This window comes from Myotis nattereri, assembly GCF_964212035.1.
Source record: "Myotis nattereri genome assembly, chromosome: 6".
NCBI classification, from domain to species: Eukaryota; Metazoa; Chordata; class Mammalia; order Chiroptera; family Vespertilionidae; genus Myotis; species Myotis nattereri.
In genome coordinates, this window is record NC_138081.1 from 59,197,890 (window position 1) to 59,219,841 (window position 21,952).

At 34.9% G+C, this 21,952-nt stretch overlaps 1 protein-coding gene across 2 annotated transcripts in view; it reads right to left on the minus strand.

The window, feature by feature from the left end:
• HACE1 (HECT domain and ankyrin repeat containing E3 ubiquitin protein ligase 1) overlaps positions 1–21,952 on the minus strand; it is a gene marked incomplete at its 5' end in the record, with an annotated part of 84,557 nt that overhangs the window by 35,576 nt on the left and 27,029 nt on the right. Inside the window, 8 exons of one of the 2 annotated variants that reach the window (XM_081093995.1) lie at positions 1,848–1,935; positions 2,173–2,241; positions 3,329–3,663; positions 8,746–8,896; positions 13,638–13,744; positions 14,460–14,561; positions 15,383–15,479; positions 19,562–19,644. In XM_081093995.1, coding sequence (XP_080950121.1) covers positions 1,848–1,935; positions 2,173–2,241; positions 3,329–3,663; positions 8,746–8,896; positions 13,638–13,744; positions 14,460–14,561; positions 15,383–15,479; positions 19,562–19,644 — 1,032 coding nt within the window. The remainder of the gene's footprint in view (positions 1–1,847; positions 1,936–2,172; positions 2,242–3,328; positions 3,664–8,745; positions 8,897–13,637; positions 13,745–14,459; positions 14,562–15,382; positions 15,480–19,561; positions 19,645–21,952) is intronic. The other variant, XM_081093996.1, reaches the window with a different exon arrangement.

The window sequence follows — 21,952 nt, forward strand, 5'->3', positions numbered from 1 at the left end:
AAGGGAAGGGATAAAGGAAGTGAAAAGCAAAGACAATATTAAAAAATAGCACACTACCTCTTTCAAAACTAAGTTTCTTTCACCCATAATCTCATTTGCCCTAGAATGGAGTCACACAATATAGGTTAAGGAAATGAACTTAAGAACCAGACAGACTTTTAAATTCTGGTTCTCCCACTTGGTGCTGAATAACTTAATGTACTTAACCTCTTTTTAGTTAAGAGTACCCATCTCACATGATTGTTATAAAAATAAAATAACCCACGTAAAAAAATGTATGGTACCTGGCCTGAAGTTAGCATTCAATAAATGTAAGTTATTATTACTACCTTCTCTTTTACATTACCATTCATTATTAAACAGATGTCAAAGGATACTAATAGACATCTGTATAATTTTGTCAGATTTAGTTCTTAGCTTTCTTTAAGTCCTGAAAGAATCAGTGTCCCTAAAGACATTTAAACACACCTGTAGTACTTATCCTATGACTACTAACCAAACCACAGCCTGCAGTCTATCCTACACTTCTGACAAAATGTTTCCTAAAATTTTGCCAGGGTCATGTCATTCTCCTAAGGCAGTGATGGTGAATCTTTTGAGCTCGGCGTGTCAGCATTTTGAAAAACCCTAACTTAACTCTGGTGCCGTATCACATATAGAAATTTTTTGATATTTGCAACCATAGTAAAACAAAAATTTATATTTTTGATATTTATTTTATATATTTAAATGCCATTTAACAAAGAAAAATCAACCAAAAAAATGAGTTCACATGTCACCTCTGCCACGCGTGTCATAGGTTCGCCATCACTGTCTTAAGGCAAAGCTATCACTGGCTCCTGCCACCCTAGCAAACAAAGATTATTTAATATAGCAGTCGAGGTTTAACAAAGGATGACCTAAATCTGCCTTTCCAGAATTGTATCTCATTCCTCACCTACACAAATTTTCTGCTTCTCCCACCTACATGTCCATATCTTAACTAGAATGTTCATCTTCCCCATTTATTCTCTTCAAATTTTGCATGTTTTTCAAGGTCCACTTTAAAAACCATCTCCTCTTTGAACTTCCTCTGGATTATAGCAGGCAGAAGCAAGTGTTTCATCCCTTAAATGCCTGAAAACCAGGTGATACTGTAATTACTATCATATAGGTACATTTATTATCTCCTCTGCTAGACTCAATTAAGATCCTCTAGGAGAAAGGATACATGTCTTCTACCTCCAAAACAACTACCATTAATTGAACATATATGCCAGTCACTATTTAATACTCTTAATAGTTTTATGAGGTTTATCTCTATTTTACAGATGAAGAAACCAAGACTCAAGGAGGCTGGAGCTGTACCCAAAGTCACATGAGCTGTTAAGCAGTAAAACAAGCTTTTTCTAACACATTACATGAAACGTGAGATATGTGGAATGAACCCTGGCAGGGGAAAGGTTATCAGGTCAAATAAATTTGGAGGATTAACAAAGTTAGATCACTCTTTTCAGTAGAGGGCTTCTCAAAGCCTTTAATATGATGCTGATAAACTTCATAAATCTCCAACAGGGCACATTTCCCAAAGTATTTGGGGATAAAATCTTTTTCTCAAGGACCATGAGCTTTATAGGGCTCACGCTTTGCACATAGGACCTCAATACACATTTCTTGAAGAAAAATTACTCCTCATACTAAACAAACATACTAATGTAATTTCATATATTAAAGTAAAGAATACGGTAATTTTAATCCTTTATAGCAGGAGGTCTCACGTATAATAATTACTCCACTAAACAGTACTCAAATTTAGAAAGTCAATTTTCATTAAACAGATTAAAAACAAGATTAAGAGAAATTTATACCTGTGCTTTTATGATATGCATAAATCTTGACATCAACTCAGGACATTCAAGGAGAAAGTGAAAGTGGTCAAATATAATTTTGGGATTTCTGAAAGAAAAATACATTTTGTTTAAATGAACAGAAACTATGACTAGCATTAAGTGAAATGCAGATTCAGATATATGGATATTGAAACAGAAGAGCAACACACCTACAATACTTTCACTTGCCACTGAACATTATTTTAATAGTTTAACAGAAGTAACATTTTTTCTGTAGAGATGAAAACATAAGTAAAGAAAGAAAAGGCTACCAGTGCAGTCCATGAGTCCAAGAAAGCCTTACCTGTTAACAAAGCATTTTAAGACTTCATCGTGTTTGCAGACAAATTCAATGAAACGGGGTGAAGTCATTCTGTGGGGAGTAAAAAAACAAATCAGAACACACAGACAAAAGTTGATGATACAGCAAATTTGAAAACTATGTATTGAACTGGACTGGCTTCTAGACAAAAATTGGGTTTGGATCGTCTTTACAAATTAAGAAATTGAGGCATGTCTACCCAATCTATAAAATGAAAAAACATAAAATTTTCATTAGCATATAAACAAGTGACTTTTTTGAAACCTTGAAGTGTTAATAAGCATCTCTGGTCTATACATTTCAAATACATAATAAAGTGATCCTATACAAAGTGGTATTCAGCATTCCTCATGCTAATAACTTATAGAATGCCTATCAAATAATTCTAGATTGGTATGAATATCCTAAAACTAGATCAGAATAGAACTTAAAATCAACAAATTACCAGCTGTTTTTACTGAAATTACAAAAAATAAAATAAAAAACCATAGCATTTCTTCATCTATCAGAGAAGTAATAAGCATGCCATGTAAGCCTTGACAGTTGGGTTTCCCGTTTTGTAATGCAGGCGCCTGACTTAAGTTTTGGTTGCCAAGGCTTCTGCTTCAAAGAGGCACATACTTCAAAGATGGCTATCTTTAATAAACACATTGCCAGCCACCCAACTAGATAAGAGCCAGGCCACCTCCCCACATTGAGGCTCCTTTGTTTTAGAGATCTTGGTTGACTTGGATAACTGACCATTTAGGCCACTTGTTTTTTTCTCTTCCCACACTTTAAATTCCCACTCTTATGTTTTAAATTCACCAATAAAGACTGAGCACCAGAAAACCCCCACCTTGGACCCCCCAAAAAGCAGACACCAGGCCCATACCCATACCGCTTTTGCACTAGCTCTCTAGTGGGCCATGCTCTTGCTCTCGCTTTCTCCCTGTGACCTCGCTGTGTGGCCCCAGGTGTGCCATGTAATTTCCAGACCTTGTAAGTAATAAACTTTTTTTTTTTTCAAAGTTTCCTGATGGTTATTGCTGAAGGGCGCCTTGCAATCATAATAAGAACCACAAGGGCTAGACCAGCCACCAGATTGGTTATTGATAGGCTGAGACCTGCACAAAAAACAAAGCAGAAACCCTCTTACCCTGGAGGCATCTGACAAGAACAGCACATGTAAAAAGCTTGAATGACAGCACTTAGCCGGTTAGCTGTCATAGAAATAACATCCTGACAGTCTGCACCGGCTTCCTGTTTCCCTCCTAGAGCATCTGGTTTAGATTCCCTGGTACCAGTGGATAGATTTTCATAGCTCCCAGGTCCTGGAGGTTCAAATGGAGGAATGGAAGTACCATCTTGATCTTGGCCTTTTTGTTTTAGTAAAATAGAAGTGATATCCGTTGAGTCCTTTTTGTTTTTCATCAGTTCTGTAGCTATTAAAACTAGCCATTCATCTAATGAGTGCCAAAGCAATTCGAGAGGCTAAGAGAAAAAGAGAAGTTTTTTAAAATATATATCATTCTGAAGCTCCAGCCAAACATATATTATCAAAGAGAAAATTTACTCTAGATACTACTATTTTCCCTGGTTAATGTAACGGCAATGCCTATAGGCAAGTAACAAAAAGTTATGAATGTCATATAAATGACAATTTCTCCATTTATAATGAAAACTTAATTTGCATTTATGCATTCCTTGGAATAAAAAGGGAAAACTAAAACCTAACAAAAAATATATAAGCAATCTTCTTTTAAAAATTTGTATTTAGTTTTAAAAGCATACATGCATACTCCAATGGGTTCTTATTTTCATTCCTTTACGCAGCAGTTCTCAACCTGTGGGTCGCGCCATCGGAAAACACATATAGCATATCAGATATTTACATTACGATTCATAACAGTAGCAAAATTACAGTTATGAAGTAGCAACAAAAATAATTTTATGGTTGGGGGTCACCACAACATGAAGAACTATATTAAAGGGTCGCGGCATTAAGAAGGTTGAGAACCACTATAAAGGTTATAGAGATATAATTGGCATAAATATTGTATAACTTTAAGGTATAAAATGTGATGATTTGATACATGTATACATTGCAAAATGTTTATCATAATTTTATTTTTTCATTCTTATATGACCACAGAATGCTGTAAACCAAATCATGTATTTTGGAAAGACACACCCTTACAATACTTCAACTAAAATAAATGATATTACTTTTAAAGACCACTATGGGAAGAGATTATGCAATCATATTTGAAACCTTAGAAAATGTTTAAAGAACCTGTTCTGCCAGAAAATTATTTCCAGTTATTATCTAACAAATCCCTCTGCTACATCTTTAGCCTTCCTCCAGGTTTCCATAACATTCTCTTTTTGAAAGTATTTCACTTATTGAATTTACAAACAATTAAATCACCCTTAAGTCTCCACTTTAAATGTTAAACCAAAAAGCAGAACACAAAATAAAATAAAACATCCACTACCATTAACAAAAACCTAATTCACTCATTCAGCAAGCATTTAATTAGTAGGCACTTGGTAAACAGGTAAGCAAAAGGCGAAACTAATTATACCCTTTTTGAGGCTGAAATGAGCACCCCCTTCCCCACAAAGAGCCTTTCCATGATTAGGCACAGACTGCAGCTGGAAGACTCAGTGTCCCTGAGCTGCTTAAACAAGAGGCAAAAGAACTGGCTGCCACAAATACTGACATAATACCTTCACTGAAATGTCTTTTTTTTTTTCTTTCAATCCTCACCGGAAGATATGTTTCTTGATTTGAGAGGGAGAGAAGAAGAGAAGAATAGAGAGAAACATCGATGGGTTGTTTCCTACACTTGCCCTGACCTGGGGTCAAACCTGCAATCTGGGCATATGCCCTGATCAGGAATCAAACTCACAACCTTTTGGTGTACAGGATGATTCTCCAACCAATTGAGCCACCCGGCTAGGGCTTCACTGAAAATGTTTTTAATTCTAATCATGATTCACGTTTGAGTCAATAGTTTCAGTTCATGAGCAAAACATTTAACCTGCTATAAAAGATGAAAAGAACTATGTCAACAAAACTATTTAGCTTTACATCAGAAAATGAACTTCTAAAACAGAAAGAACAGGTGGTAATGATGTAAAACTGTCTGAAACAAAAGGAAAAAGGAATAATAAGCCTCTAAATGAGAATTGCTAAAACCTAGAAAATCAACCATTGGATGGAGATGAGCCTAAGGCAGGAAATGATTCCTGCTGCTCAAGCAGACGAGAGCACTGAGCCTGAACCTATCACAATCTTATTTTCAAATACGGACAATGTGCAAAAATGAAAGACAAAATTTGAATAATCCAGAATACTAAAAAAACTAGAAAGTTTTCAATAAAGGAACACAGTGTAGACTTAAAAGAAAAAGAGGGAAAAAGAGTAGTTAAATCATCTTAGGCCTTTTCTTTTCTCTCTTTACTAGCTTTTCATTTTTCATTCACACATGCACTAAAACAAAATCCCAACCTTGAGGTAGTTTTACTTAGGGAGCTATCCCTTTAAAGATTTGTGCAGAAAATTCCTTCCTCAACCACAAAAGAATACTGTGAAAATAACTTTAATTTCTAACTGTGGTATCAGCCACAGACAAAAAGATTATAGTACATTTTAAAAATTAAAAGTAAACCATATCTGTGATGCTTTCTCTACTCATAAATAATGATAAAAACATTAGACAAAATACAAAGCACTGTACAGATCAACTGCTACTGAAAAATGAGTTAATGACTATGGAAAATATGAGCCGGCTTCTTGGCACTGTGGAAATATTGCTTCATTTCAAATTATTAAGTGATCTTCACCACAGAATTACATTCTCCCTATAGTAATAATGACAATCATATATAATTTTTAAAACATTTGTATATGTAATCCCAACTTGCAGAAAAATTAGAAATTTTTCAAGATCCACGTGCCAAAGTGAGATACAAATCTGACAGGAAAGCGATACTAACTTTACTAAGTCCATTAATAGTATCTTGGATTCTTATTAGTCTGACTATTCTCATCTTGATAATGACAAATGCCACAACTCAAAAGATAAGATTTTATAGTTAAAAGTTTCTCAATCTTTCTTGGCTTCCAATTTTTCCCAATTATACTTCTATGATACTGTTAATAGTCACAGCTTACTATTCACAATAGCATATCAAGATTGAGGAACCTAAACTCTCTGGCCCATGCTCACCCTTCTTCTAAACCAGAACTGCCTCCTCCTACAGATGCTCCGAGAGGTCCATGGCGCTAGGTAAAAATCTCTTAAACTAAAAAACTAGGTAAGTGTTGAGACAAATTTAAAGGACTTCTAAGATAAATGAGAAAACTAATAACAGGATGTTAAATAATTTCACCTACTAAAAACACACGGCCTATAAACCTATTCATTTTAATGGAAAACCTGTTAGTTAATTTTAATAGAGGGACATGGTACCTAGTTAATGAAATAGAAAGTGGGGATCAATTGCTACCTTAGAAAAATGTAGTAAAAATTAAAATGATATTTCCAACTTAACATTACAGCAACTCGGCAAATGTTTAAAGATATTTACAACTTGAATCATCCCACAATGAAGAGATCTTATATACATAAATGACAAAGTAACTTCTATTTTTATTCTTAAAGTGGAGAGCTAAGTTTTATAATAAAAATGTTTTAACAAAGTGGCAGATCAAAATTTAAGAGAAAATAAGTGATCAGAGGCAAAAGTAGTTGTCAATAATGCAGAAAATAATGACTTAAAAAAGAAATAAAAATACTAACAAATAAAATAGATAAATATATATATAACTGACATATACAATAAAAATACAGAGTCTGGATTCCATGGGGAAAAAAACTAAAAGAAAAACAGTAATATCTTTTTCTACTCAGTTATATATGTACTGACTGGGTAGGTAAAAAACTAACAAGCATTTAATGCCTACAGAGAGGATATTCAGCACATACTTATTTTCTGATATCAGCAAATAGATGGCAAATTCAAATTTTAACCAAAAAGATCAGAAAATAGTGAATATAATGGTGACCATATCTATACATGATTTGATTTTTCTATTCATAATTGTAAATGAGTAGCAAGAATGAGTAGAAAATAAAATCAGGGGTAGATTCAGTAACTAACAGCATGAGCACATTAAGAACAATTTCATTTAAAGTGAATGCTTCAGCAGTAAAACTCAAAGCAGCATTGGAAAAACAATGAACCAATAATTTAGATTAGATTTTTACACAGACAATAAATTATCACTAATATTCAAGGAAGTGGTGGTATGTGAAAAGCCAAAATTTGAATTACAATAAGATGTATAACTTCCTTCTTCCAGGAGGTGGCACAATAGGGAAAGAAAAAAGAAGAGAAAAAAAGTGAGATCTCTTTCTAATACTAATTTAAAAAAAGAGAGGCAAGGAAGAGAGAGATAGATCTCTCTAGCTCCTGAAGCAGACAAATAGATGCAGAGATACTTATACATACCTTCCTAAAGGCTATCAGACCTATTCTAAGTTTTAAGGAATCTACTAGTGTCAAAATGCTTACAAACCATTTATTTGTGTCTGCCAAAATTTTCCATGTAAGGATCATTTAGCAGAACTCATTAATTTAACTTCAGATTTTTACAGACAGTGAAGCTGTCAATCATAACTCGTTTTGGAGAAAGTGGCACATAAAAGCGGTATATCAGTTTTTGGATAAAGAACCTATATTTACACTCAACACACTGTTGAAAAAAATATGTCTTTATGAACCCAAAAGCAAATTTTATACTATGAAAATTTCCTAAGATAAAATAACTAAAAAAAAATAACATGGAAAGTTATTAAATTACACATTTATCCAAAATCTGAGTTACCTGAAAATATGCCATAAAAAAGCATTAATAATAGCAATTGCAGCCATGTTCCTTTTGTTTACTTCATAAAATTATCATTTAACACGAGTAGCAACACTGCCTTGGGTTTTATATGGAATCATTCTTCCAAGGATTCCATCCATAAATGTGCTTCTATAACAGGAGCAACTGAAGCAACACAAGATGTTTAACAAAATACATATCTCAATGATTCTTCCTTGAAGTGATCCCAGGAATTAACTGTTGGTACCCAGTAACTGAAAGTAAATTTACTTTGAAAACATATACACACATAATAAAATCTAAATAAAAACTCAACAGTTTCTTTCCTTCTGAATAAGTAATATTTTTTAAAAAACATAATGGCTGCATATGCCACCTTAAAAGATTAAAAATTAGATTTGGTCATGTTTAACATTAAATATCTTTACCCTTAGAATAAAACACTAAAGGAATTAAAAGTTTACTTGTAAGAAAAATATAAAAGCTCACCAATTAAGACTTGCTGTTGATTAAACAGAGATGAAAGGAGGAAGGTGTGTCCTAACTTAAAAAGTGATACAGGTATGAACCAAACTTACGTCCTGTGTATGAGGTTTCTGATTAATGAAAGCATGCTTTGTCAAATTCATCTCTTTTACGTCTATCTTCATAACAACGTCATATACTTTTCTGACCTTGAACACCTGGCTTCTTGGTGTTTTATTCCCGTTGTAGCCCATATCGATTCCATTACTGGGAGAGGAAGGACCAATTCGAAAGACATGACAAAATATCCTCACAATCCTTAAAAGGCTCTTCATTTGAGCATCATAATTACTAGACAGGCTAAAAAAAAATTAAAATATGAAAAGATTAGATGGAATAAAACAAATTACATTTTAAAATCAGGCCAAGCCATGATTAGAATTTTAAAACATTTTCATGAATTGGCCATCTGTTTCATAATTTAACCAGTAAAATTCCTTTCCTGTCTTAACAGAGAACAGAATGTTTTAACAGGAAGATACCAAATATATATTACTTCAATTGCATATAAACAAATTATTAATTTTTAAGTCACCAGAATATAACCAATGGTCAAAGCATAAAATATATAAATATTTGTTTTAAGTACCTAATCTGGAGTTATCTTAAGGTAAGAAGTATTTTCTTACAATAGAATCTTAAAATTATCAACTATTAATATAGCCTAATAATTTTATATTACTTTACCTAGTTTAAACTTCTTCCAAGCTAATTGGTTGGTCTAAAAAAAATGCTATTTTTTCACTTTCCAACCAGTGAAATATCTCTTTTGTATGATACAAAAAAATTATAAAACCCAAACTTCACCATACTCTTCTCAGTTGATCATAAAATAATTTCTTTTCAAGCCACCAGGTCTCAATATAAAAGTTTCAAAATTAGTTTCCTAATTTAAAGCACTACCTACTACCTTCGGTTTTTATGAGAGTACACCTCCAGTCAGTGTCTTACTTAGCAAAGGTTGTGATTTCTCTGTTCATTTACACACTGTTAACTATCGTTACCTCAATCACAAATATATAGGAAGATAACTCATTTAATGAAACAAAATATGTGTGAAAAGGCCCTCAGGAAATATTTATTATCTTTATCAAATACTCCTAGAATCAGTTAGACAAAAGGCTATTCATTTTTCAAAAGTGCGCTAAATAACATCTCAATTATCACTAATTAATATATATTTATTTTCTTAATTAAAATTTCTATTAAAGTAAATGGCCAAAATTACATCACCTTGGGGTTAAGAAACACAAAATGATTCACAAATGAATAAATGAAAGGCAAACTGCAAAAACACCATTAAACATAATATAATATTAAATATCAATTGTAATTTAAATTTTTTTAATTTTAAACATTATTAAACATAAATTGGAAGGGGGAAATAATTTGTATTTAAGATTCTCTTAAGAATCTACCTTGGTAGCTGTGAGATAATAGTAAATATATCTATTGGTCTCTGCCCCCAGTTCCTGGGGAGTTCCTAAAACACTTATAATTTCCTAAGTGGTTGGGGCACTAGGAGCATCTTTTGTTCTAATAGTTGGTCTTTGATGTCAATTCCTAACACAGAAACCCTAAATCTCTTGGCATTTCCTGGGTGAGAGCACTGTCTGTTGTTCTACTGAGGTGACTCTTGGTGGGCTGTGGGATAGAACGGAAGCTGGTCACGAGAAAGGCCAAGCCATGATTAGAATTTTCAGCCCCCCTCACCCCAAACCCATCCTCCAGAGAGAAGAGAGGGGCTGGATGTGATGTTAATGTTTCACATGCCTATGTGACAAAGCCTCCATAAAAAGCCAAAACATATGGAGTTTAAGAAGCATCCAGGTTGGTGAACACATCCATGTACCAGAAGGATGATGTAATCCAACTCCATGGGGACAGAAGCTCCTGTGCTCAGGACTCTCCTAGACCTTGCCCTAAGTATCTCTTTATCTAGCTATTCATCTCTATCCTTTCTCATAGCCTTTAATAAATTAGCAAATGTGTTTCCTTGAATTTGTGAGCTGTTCTAGGAAATAATCCAATCCCAGGGGGGTAGGTCATCAGAACCTCAGCTTTGCAGTCAAGTCAAACAGAAGTTATGGGGACCTACTACTTGGGATTAACATCTTAAGTGGGGGAGGGGAGCTTTGTGGGACTGAGCCCTTAACCTGTGGGAACTGATGCTATCTCCAGGTAGATAGTGTCAAAATTGATTTAAATTGTAGGATATCCAGCCCCGTTAGTGTGGCTTTGTGGTTGGGTGTCAACCCAGAAACCAAGAGGTCACCAGTTTGATTCCCAGTCAGGGCACATGCAGGCTTAATGCCAGCAGAGGGCATGCAGGAGGCAGCCAATAGATGATGTTTCTCTCTCATCAATGTTCTTATCTCTCCATCCCTCTCCCTTCTTCTCTAAAAATCAATAAACACATATTTAAAAATAATAATAAATCCATTGTAGGACATCCAGCTGGTGTTGCAGAACTGCTTGGTGTAGATAATAAGTGTTGTGAGTGTGGTAGTGATAGGAGAATAAAGGAGAAACACAGAAGGAAGACTAGTGTACTCAAAACAGTAGCAATTCACTAATGATCCCAACAAAAGCCATGACATATTCTATAAAGCATTTTAAGAGTAGTATTGTAAGTACAGACAGTACAGTTTAGCAAAGTAGCTTTAAAACTTGTACTGGCAATGGATCGCTTTTTCCTACCCCGCTTCCCCTGTTTCACTAACCTTGTTGCTTTTAAGAGCTAGATTGAAATCTAGAATCTGCTTTTTATAAGCAAGGGTATGAATCCTGCATCTTCTATGTATTCGCTTGGCATATCACTGAACTTCACAATTTTCTTATAGGTAACACAGAGATAACAACATCTAAATTAGAAGGTTACTATGAGGTTTAAGTAAAACAATGCATGTGAATGTTCCTTAGCTTAGTACCTACTTAATAAGTTGTAAAGATGAACTTAAAATAGAAACATACATATATACATAAAAACATAAATGTTTTCTGATTACTGAAGAAGAAATGGGACAAAGATTTAGATAGAAAAAAACAAATAAATTTTCTAATGTAGGAAAACAGGTTAAAGGTATTATGGGGGTATTTAAAACAATCATCATTATCTCTAGCATTTTCCATTTATATCATCAAGACTATTATCACCGTCATCTCCTCTATATGTGCCTGGCACTTCAAAGCACCTTATTATTTCATTCTTACAACAATTCATTAAGACATTTGCTATCATTTTCCAAAAAGGAAATAAAATCCTGATTGGACTGTAAATTAAACATAGGGAGAGATCTTGTCTGTATTTTTCACGAGCACCTAGAAGATGGTCTGGTAGATAGTAGGCACTGAAAAATAAGTATTAGATGGCCCTGGCTAGTGTGGCTCAGTTGGTTGAGCATCATCCATGCACTAGAGGTCACTGGTTCAATTCCTGGTCAGAGCACATGCCTGGGTTTTGGGCTCCATCCCCAGTAGGGGGGTGTGCAGGAGAGAGATGATTGATGTTTCTTTTTTTTTTTTTAAATATATTTTATTGATTTTTTACAGAGAGGAAGGGAGAGGGACAAAGAGTTAGAAACATCAATGACAGAGAAACACCGATCAGCTGCCTCCTGCACACCCACCCCCTACTGGGGATGTGCCCATAACCAAGGTACATGCCCTTGACTGGAATCGAACCCGGGACCCTTCAGTCCGCAGGCTGACGCTCTATCCATTGAGCCAAACCAGTTAGGACATGATTGATGTTTCTTTCATTGATGTATCTCTCTCTCCCTCTCCCTTCCTCTCTCTCTAAAATCAATAAAAACATATTTTGAAAAAAATTAAGTATTAGACGAATGGGTAGATGATTGGGAAACTATGAAAAGTTACTTGCTGAGATCACAGTAAATGGTGATGTCTGGATTTACGCCTGAGTCTGGTGTAAATGCTTTTATTTAGTATGCCTGAATCTTAGGAAGTCCTTATCCAATAAATGGATTAATGGAAATGACTAAATAAAAAGAGAGCATTATGTCAAGCTGGAATTCAATGACTCTTACAGAGTCTAAAGTAGTCTCAGAGGTAAAAATAGATTTTAAAAATTATCAACTGGTATACTGAATGAAAGTACTGAAGAAACACTTAACGGCTGAAATAACACAAGAAGGTGACCTAGCAAAGATCCTTTTGAGTAAATAGTAGAGAATGTGATTCTGGTCTGAAGTATATGGAAAGTGTGAAGAAAGACAGAAGAAAAGGGTAACATAATGGATTTCAAAATGTAGCTGACTTATAGAAGCAAAATGTAGCTGGGAGGAAGAAGTCTGGTTGCAACTAACCGAGGTCAGAGAAGACCATGACCTATTAAGACTATTAATGTATTAAGAATAGAAGTGAAAAGACTATTACAAAGTGGAAATGATCCAAATTAGAAGTGGACTAAATTTGTAAGCTACAAAATAACACATTAACCATTTCTAAATGGCTGTTTATTCCTAATTGGAGTAGCTAACCACATACAAAGAAGTGTAGTTGCAGGAAAATGTAATATATATAAATGCAAATACTATAAAGGCATTAACTCCATGGACTGAGAACCACATAATTTTTGGAAGGAATAAAGGACTGGAAAGGGGGAGAGTTCAAGGAGAAAATTTTATAAGGAATCATTAGGGAGCACAGAGAGGTTAAACACTAGCGTTTACCCAGTTTTACATATTAGTTATCAAGATTCCTCAATTGCTTTCTTGATTCTTCTTACTGCACATTTTACTTACATGACTGTTCTAAGCAATCATGTTGTAAAATTCTAGACACATATGTCCAAATCCACTTAAGTCCCTAGTTTTACCTCTTTATGGAAACTAAAGTCTCCTTAGTAAAAGTTGATTGCCCTGGTTCTTTAAAACAAAACACACGAGGATGTGTCAGGAAATTTTTAGGACATCTTACCACTGACAAAAGGCATCCAACAAAATAAACTATTCCCAGAAATGCCTAAAAGCTGACAGATATTGTTACTATTGATCTGTTTATATTTTGAAACACTTACCTAAGCAGTTTATGACCATTTGTTGTGGCAACCTCAGCAAGGCTTGTTAAAATCTTTAGGTACTGGCTTTCACTTTGCTGAGACAAATGTTCTAGAACTTGCCGTAACTAAATTTTTTACAAATAAAAAAAATGCAATTATATAAACTTTATCAAGAAATTAAGTACCTATTAGTTTAATAAGTATCCCCAAGCCAATTAGCTGAAATCAAGTCCTTTACAGTTATTTTGCCTTGCATAAATTCAAAAGCTAATATAGAGATAAGATGACCTAAAATCTTTGCTCAAAATCACCAAGAAAGCAATAAAAAAATAGAAACAGAACAGAAATCACCAAGTTTATTTATAGAAATTTAATTCTAAATTTTAAAAGCAATATAAATGCTGCAATTTTTCAAAGAGTAGAGCTATTCTAAATACAGAGCTCAGTAAAGTAGTGATTACCAATCATAACATGATATTCCTTAGATTATTTTCCTCTAACTATGGGGAATATTCTAGTTATCTTTAGGAGAAACCAAAGACCCAGAGGAAAGAAGATTCATAGGGCCAAATATTAGCACAAAGTTTATTAATTATTATATAATTCATACTTATCCTATAATGAAGATAAATTTATTACAAATATTAAAATATTCATTATAATAAATTATTATAATATATACATAATTACATTATTCATATATTTGTAATATACATTATTTATAAATAACATTATAAATATTTATAATAATATGATTAAGAAACACATTTGTAAATTGCCATATATGTTAAGCATGCATAAAGCTTGTTCATTTACAGGCTACTAGCACAATTACATTACCATGTTTTCTCGGAGATCTTCATTCTGTGTCATTTGAATAATTGTCTGGAAAAGCCTAGGGTGATACTGAATTAATACTTCACAGGTCTCTCCATATCCACCCTAAAAAATATATTTAAAATTATCTAGCTTTAAAAACAAAGTTCCTAAAGGATAATGTATAGACAACCCAGATAAGGAGCTTGGTTCACACTTCAGAAGTCGGTCAATCACAAGTCCAGACCACCTACACTCTGACTAAACAGCTGTAAGCCAGAAGTTCCTCAACTCCTCTTTGAGTTTGATAATTTGCTAGAAGAGCTCACAGAATCCAGGGAAACACTTTACTATTACCTGTTCATTATATAGAGTACAACTCAGGAGTAGCCAAATAGAAGAGATTCATAGGGCAAGGTATGTGGGAAGGAGCAGAGCTTCCATGCCCTCTCTGGGCATGTCATCCTCCCAGCACTTTAACATAGTCACCAGCCCAGAAACTCTCTGAGAACCCCACTGTTTAGGGTGTTTAGGAAAGTTCCATTATATAGGCATGATTGATTAAATTATTGATCATCAGTGACTGATTTCAAGCTCCAGGTCCTCTCCCCTCCCCAGGAACAGGAGAAGAAGCTGCCCTCTAATCCCATGATTGGCTCCTCTGGCAACCAGCCCACATCCTGAAGCTATCTAAGGGCTTTCAGCCACCAGTCATCTCATTAATATAAAAAAAAGACATTCTTACATTCTAGAGAACCCAAGGGTCTTAGAAGCTCATGTGTCATAAAGACCAATATATATTTCTTATATCACTGTTCCTCTTCAAGAGCATATTCTTTACAGAATAAAAATCTTTGTACCCACACTCTCATTTGAGAAAAAACGTTATTTTATCAGTTTCCTTCTATTATAAAATAAGGGGCTAAGAATATATATTAACAACATACTTGTACACACAAATCCAGAGGGGTTACTCCATTTTTATCTGGCAGGTATTTGGCTCCTCGTAATAGAAGAATCTGTGCTGTGTCTCTCTGACCATGACTGTACAGAAAAAGAAACAAGTTAAAAATATAATTGTTTTAATTTAAAGTCTTTCTCTATGAATTATGGACAGTTAATATGAATCAACGAGGATTAAGAATTTTTAAGAATTGAGAGGAAGATCTGAACTACATCGTCAACAATCAGGAAAACATTTCTCAATGTTAAGTCATACTTTCACTATGTAGGTAAGAAAATGACCTATTAAATATGAGTATTGAACTTGAGACATATTACCTATAATAAATCATAATATTTTGGGATAAGTAACTGCTACTGAAGACTATGCTTTGGTTTCTTCCAGTCACTTCCTTCTCAACTCTAACCAGTTTTGCTTAAAAATCTTTGTTCAAAGAGATCCAATGTTTGCTAGGTTAAAACTTAGTGATGCCACCCTAGCTGGTTTGCTCAGTAATTAGAACATTGGCCTGCAGACTGAAGGGTCTCAAGTTCTATTCTGGTCAAGGCTTGTTTGCAGGCTTGATCCCCTGCACCAGGGCACATGCAGGAGACAACCAATCTATGTGTTTCTCTCACATCGATGTTTTTCTGTCTCTACCCCTCTCTAAAAAATCAATGGAAAAATATCCTTGGGTAAGGATTAACAACAAAAAAAAAAAACTTAGTGATGCCCTCCCCAGGTGGCTCAGTTGGTTGGAGCATCATCCCATACAGCAAAAGGTCATGGGTTCGATTCCTGGTAAGGGCACATACCTAGGGCACAATCTCTGGTAGAGACACATACGGGAGGCAACCAATTGATATTTCTCTCTCACATTGATGTTTCTCTCTCTCTCTCTCTCTCCTCCCCCCCCCCCACCTTCCTCTCTCTCTAAAATATCAATAAAAACACATCCTTGGGTAAGAATTAAAAAAACAAAAACAACTTAATGATGGGGCCCTGACAGGGTAGCTCAGTTGGGTAGAACATCATCCTGATACACCAACGTTGCAGGTTCATTCTCCGGTCAGCAACCAATACATAAATAAGTGGAACAATAAATCTCTCTCTCTCTCAAATCAATGAATAAAAATAAATAAATAAAACTTGAGAATACTAGCAGAAAGTACTTCTAAAAAATTCTTTAACCATATCCCTATGCTTAGACTAACTAAATAAATAGTCCAGTTCTGTACAATACTAATCTATCTATATATATAAAAGGCTAAGTGACCGTCCAACTGTCTGACTGGTAGCAGTGATGCATATTGACCACCAGGGGGCAGACACTCAATATGGGAGCTGCTGAATTGCAGTGACTTGGCAGCAGTGGTTCTCGAGTGACCCACCCCGGAACCAGAAAGGAGGGAGCCCAATTCTGGGGTGCTGTGGGATGCATCACTCGAGAACTGCCCTCTCGCAATTTGAAACGCCCTCAGGGGATGTTGGAGAGTAGGTTTCAGCCCAATCCCCACTGGCCAGGTGAAAAGACCCACCATTGCACAAATCTATGCACCGGGCCTCTAGTATGCTTATATTTTACTATTATACATGGCATTGTTCTATATAAGATATTTTTCAGACATGTAACTATAGTGATTCATTCCAGACATTTACTAAGCATTTCAGCAGAAAGCACTGTACTACACATTGACCATAAAGTGGTGAATAAAATAGGCAAAATTCTTGCTTTCACTGAGCTTTCAGTCTAGTAGGGGAGATACACTGTAAACAAGCAAATACGCCATATATATGATAGAAAATTTGGGGAGAGGCTTACTTGGATTGGTGAGGAATTGCCTTTCTACAAAGTAACAGTTAAGCAGTGACATGAAGGAGTCAGCCATATAGGAAGCCTAGGAGCCCCAGCTGGTTTGGCTCGGTAGACAGAGTGTCAGCCTGTGGACTCAGGGTCCCAGACTCGATTCCTGTCAAGGGCACATGCCCGGTTGCGGGCTCGATCCCCAGAGGGGGGCATGCAGGAGGCAGCCAATCAATGAGTCTCTCTCATCATTGATGTTTCTATCTCTCCCTCTTCCTTCCTCTCTGAAATCAATAAAAAATATTTAAAAAAGGGAAAAAAGAAGCCTAGGGAAGACCTTTTCAGGCAAAACAAATAGCATGTAGAATAGCCTGCTGGAAAGAGTCAGCTGTGTTTGGGGAACTCAAAGAGAACCAATGCAACCAAAGCAGAGTGAGCCAAGTAGGGGTCAGACCACGCAGGTCTCACGGGTGAATGCAGATTAGATTTTATTTGAAATATAACAAAGAGGCACTGAAAAGTTTTAAATACAGGGTTTAAACACAAAGTGACAAGACTAATTCATTTTTTAAAGATCACTTTGGCAACTGAGGAAAGAACAGTGGAAGAGAAAGAAGAATCAGAAAAACCACTTATGAGACTACTGCAGCACTCTAGATAAGAGGTAACAACTCTAACCAAAGTCGTTTCAGTGAGTTGGAATAAAGAGATTCAGAATATATTCTGGAGGTGGAATTTATAGAACTGACTAATGTCAAGTGGAGGGTCAGAGAAAGAAAGATATAAAAAACAATGACCTGCCCTGACTGGTTTGGCTCAGTGGATGGAGCGTCAGCCTGTGGACTGAAAGGTCCCGGGTTCGATTCTGGTCAAGGGCATGTACCTTGGTTGTGGCACATCCCCAGTGGGGAGTGTGCAGGAGGCAGCTGATTGATGCTTCTCTCTCATCGATGTTTCTAACTCTCTATCCCTCTCCCTTCCTCTCTGTAAAAAATCAATAAAATATATTTTTTAAAAAACAAAAAAACGATGACCTAGTTTCTGGTTTAAACTGAAAGGATATGGGTTCCAATGACTGAGATTAGAAAAACTGGAGGAGGTTTGAAAAGGAAAATCAGAAACCTGTATTTTGGACATGGTGACATTTGACATTTTATGAAACTTTCAAATGATGGTGTAAATCAGGCAAGTGGACATTTCAAATCTGAACCTTCAAAGAAAGGTCTTATCTAGAAACAACCCCTCAAGATAGAATATGATTTCACGAAATCAAACAATGATATTATTCATAAACTCAAGATACTATGGAAGTAACTGGTTTTCTTAAGTATAATTTTAGAAAATAACTAAATTCAGATAAGATCTAGTCTAGAGATCCAAAGTCCTTGTATTATAATTCAAAGTTGTTCGATGATGATTTGAATCAGTCTGATCAAAGTAACATCAGAAATCCTAAAGAGAAGCTAAACAAGAAGAAAAGCAGGTCTTTCAGCCTAAAATAAATCTCCAATAAAATGTTATAAAACAAAAACAAAAAATAAAGAAAAGAAGAGCTTTTTGGAGAGCTTCTATATTTGAATTTAAGAGCCTAAATAAATATTATAATTCATATAATCTAAACCAAAGAGAAGAATCACTAGTGCATTGTGAACTGTTCCTAACTGCTAACTACATTAATATAACATTGTGTGCGTGCGTGTGTTTGTGTGTGTGTGTGTGTGCATGGGGGGGAAAGGTGTATGTGTATAATTATTATATTGCTACCTCCATAAGGACTGAGGTATATTTATTACTGTATCACTAATGCTATACTAATGGATGGCAAATAGCGAGTGCTAACTAAATGTTTGCTAATTATATAAATGAATCAATGAACAAAATAAGTGCTTTAAGAAAATGAACCAAGACATAGTACAAAAATAACTAGTGCAGAATTTAATATCTAACAATAATGATTCAAAAGAAATTTTTTTTAATTTACAAATCCAGAGAAAGCAAATACAGAACTGTGGACCAAGACATACTTTAATAGCTTATCCCATTGGAATTGACCTGGAACTTAATAAAGACAACTAGGAAAATTAGTGGATTATGTCTTTTCTCATTAGTTAATAAGTAATCAATATAAAATTGAATAATCAAAGATATCAAAAGCTCCACTTACACCATATAAAAACACTGGCAATATAATAGAAAATATTTTTCCTCATGCGGTTAAGTAACAACCATAATGCTATATACTTCATCTTAAAAGACAGCATAGTATTAATGAAAAAAACAAGAGAGCCTTAGAAAATATACAGGAATGTTTGTGTTTGGAAATATAGTAAATACACGACATTCTTTAATGACAGTATCTGGAAATATAAAATCTCATACCTGCAAGCAAAGTACAATGGAGTGGCTCCTGATACATTTGGCCTGTTAATATCAGCACCACTGTCTAGCAAGCATTGCACTGTCTAGGGAGGAAAAAAACAAAACAATTAAAAGTAGACCAGAAAAGTCAAACAAAGACACAATTATCACAATTTAAACCCATATAAGAAAAGTTCTTGCCGCAACTTGAAGCTTTAAAGAACGAGTAGGAACATGACAATTACGATGGCTGAACAAATTCAATTTTTGATAAGCTCTCTGGGTCTCTCAGGCACTATACAATATATGTGGAATTGTCAATGCAATATAAACTGTGCTAACCTGGGAAAGCTCTAAACAACTGACACATGTAGCTACCAAGGACTTTAAATTTGGCTAATATAACTGAGGAACTAAATTTTAATTTTATTTTAAACAGCCATATATGGCTAGTAAATTGAACAGTGCTGCTCTAAATATTTGAATTTAAAAAACATGGTTTTTTTGCCTCTAAAAAGAAAAACATAGGTACCAGCCCAGCCGGTTTGGCTCAATGGTTGAGCATCGACCCCCGCACCAAGAGGTCACCAGTTCGACTCCTGGTCAGGGCACATGCCTGGGTTGCGGGCTTGATCCCCAATAGGGGCATGCAGGAGGCAGCCAATAGATGTTTCTCTCTCATTGATATTTCTATCTTCCTCTCCCTCTTTCTTCCTCTCTCTCTAAAAATCAATAAAAACATATTTTTAAAAATAGGTACCAGAGCTATAAATCTCTCAAAGTCAAAGAGCATAACTGGTAAAGTACAAAATGTTAAAAAGCTAAGTTTTTTGTTGTTAACAGCAGCCAATACTGACTCGGTTTTTCTGATCACCATTCAAATGTACTCTGTCCTCTAAGCTTTTCTTGTGCAATCATCTGACTAATATTAACAAAAAGTAAGCTAATATAAAATCTTAAGAATACATATCTTTTGATTAGGGATTGGGCAAGGCTCGCCTGAAAACCTTAAAAAACAGAGTCTGGTTATATTCCTATAATCCTCATTTGAATTTCTCCTGCAAAAAAAAAAAAATGCACAAAAAACTTGAAAGTTTTTGGAATTAGACTGTATAATGTTACTTCTGGGTTGAACACACATGTTCATCTTTCGTGCTGCTCTAAAACCTAGTGCAATGGTAGTAAAATAATAAGACTATAGCTCTGGCCGGTGTGTTCAGTGGTTAGAGCCTGCACACCAAAGGGTCTCGGCTTCAATTCCCGGTCAAGGACAAGTACCTGAGTTGTAGGTTCCATCCCTGCCTGGTTGGGGTGCATGCAGGAGGCAATCAATCAATGTGTCTATCTCACATCAATGTTTCTCTCTTCCTCTCCCTTCCTCTCTCTCTAAAATCAATCAAAAGAAACACACAAAGAAGGCTCACCAAGTACCCAGTCTAATAAATTAAAAGGCTTTCAAAAGGTTCCATCAAAGTGAAATTTCACAATACTGAGGAAATTTGATTCCAGAGATAATGAGAAATCAGACTGGCATTAACAGCAACACTGGAATCTAAAAGATAAAATGCCTTGAAAATTGCAAGTTAAATGACTTCCAACATAGAATTCTTTAGCTAGCCACACTATCATTCAAATACACAATTTTAAATTAAAACACACACACACAAAATATGTTCACCTATATACTAGTTAGATTTCAAAAAAATTTACCTTCAATGTACCTTTCTCAAGAAGCTACTGGAGCATATTCTCCTCCAAAACAAGGGACTACACTAAAATATAGTAAGATGTGGAATCCAGAGTACTGGAGATCAAACACAGGAGAGAATAAGCAATTTCCAGGTTTAGAGAAGAAGAATAAAACTGATATTATCTAATGAATCTGTCTTTGTAGAAAACAGTCCTGAGATACCTCTCAGCTCATATTTTTGTAGAAGTATATAGGAAGAATTATTGATTAATAAAAAGAAAATTGAGCAAAGTCAATTTTAAGAAAAATAGTCCCCTAGGTAGAAAATGTTGTTATAGTTCACTACTTGACTCAGCAATAAACAACATTTACCGAACTATATATATAACTAATATTGTCTAAGCAAAATCTGTGATATAATTAATTTTAGAAATTGGGGAAAAGAGGGCATGGGAAGAGGATTTAAATGAGCTAAACCCTCATGCACCATAACAAGAATTGATCCAGAGATATTTAAAAGTCATGAATTGAGAAAGACCAGAGGAAGCATGTTCTTTGGAAATAGATATCGTAAGAAAAGGTGAAAGAGTTGAATATTGTTGCCTGGTGATCATGACTTGACAAAGAAGATTGATGATTTAATGGACTATTATTATTACAAAGGTTTTGATAAAAAATTTTAAAATCTACTATTCACATCTTGCTCTTTGAATTTACTTCTA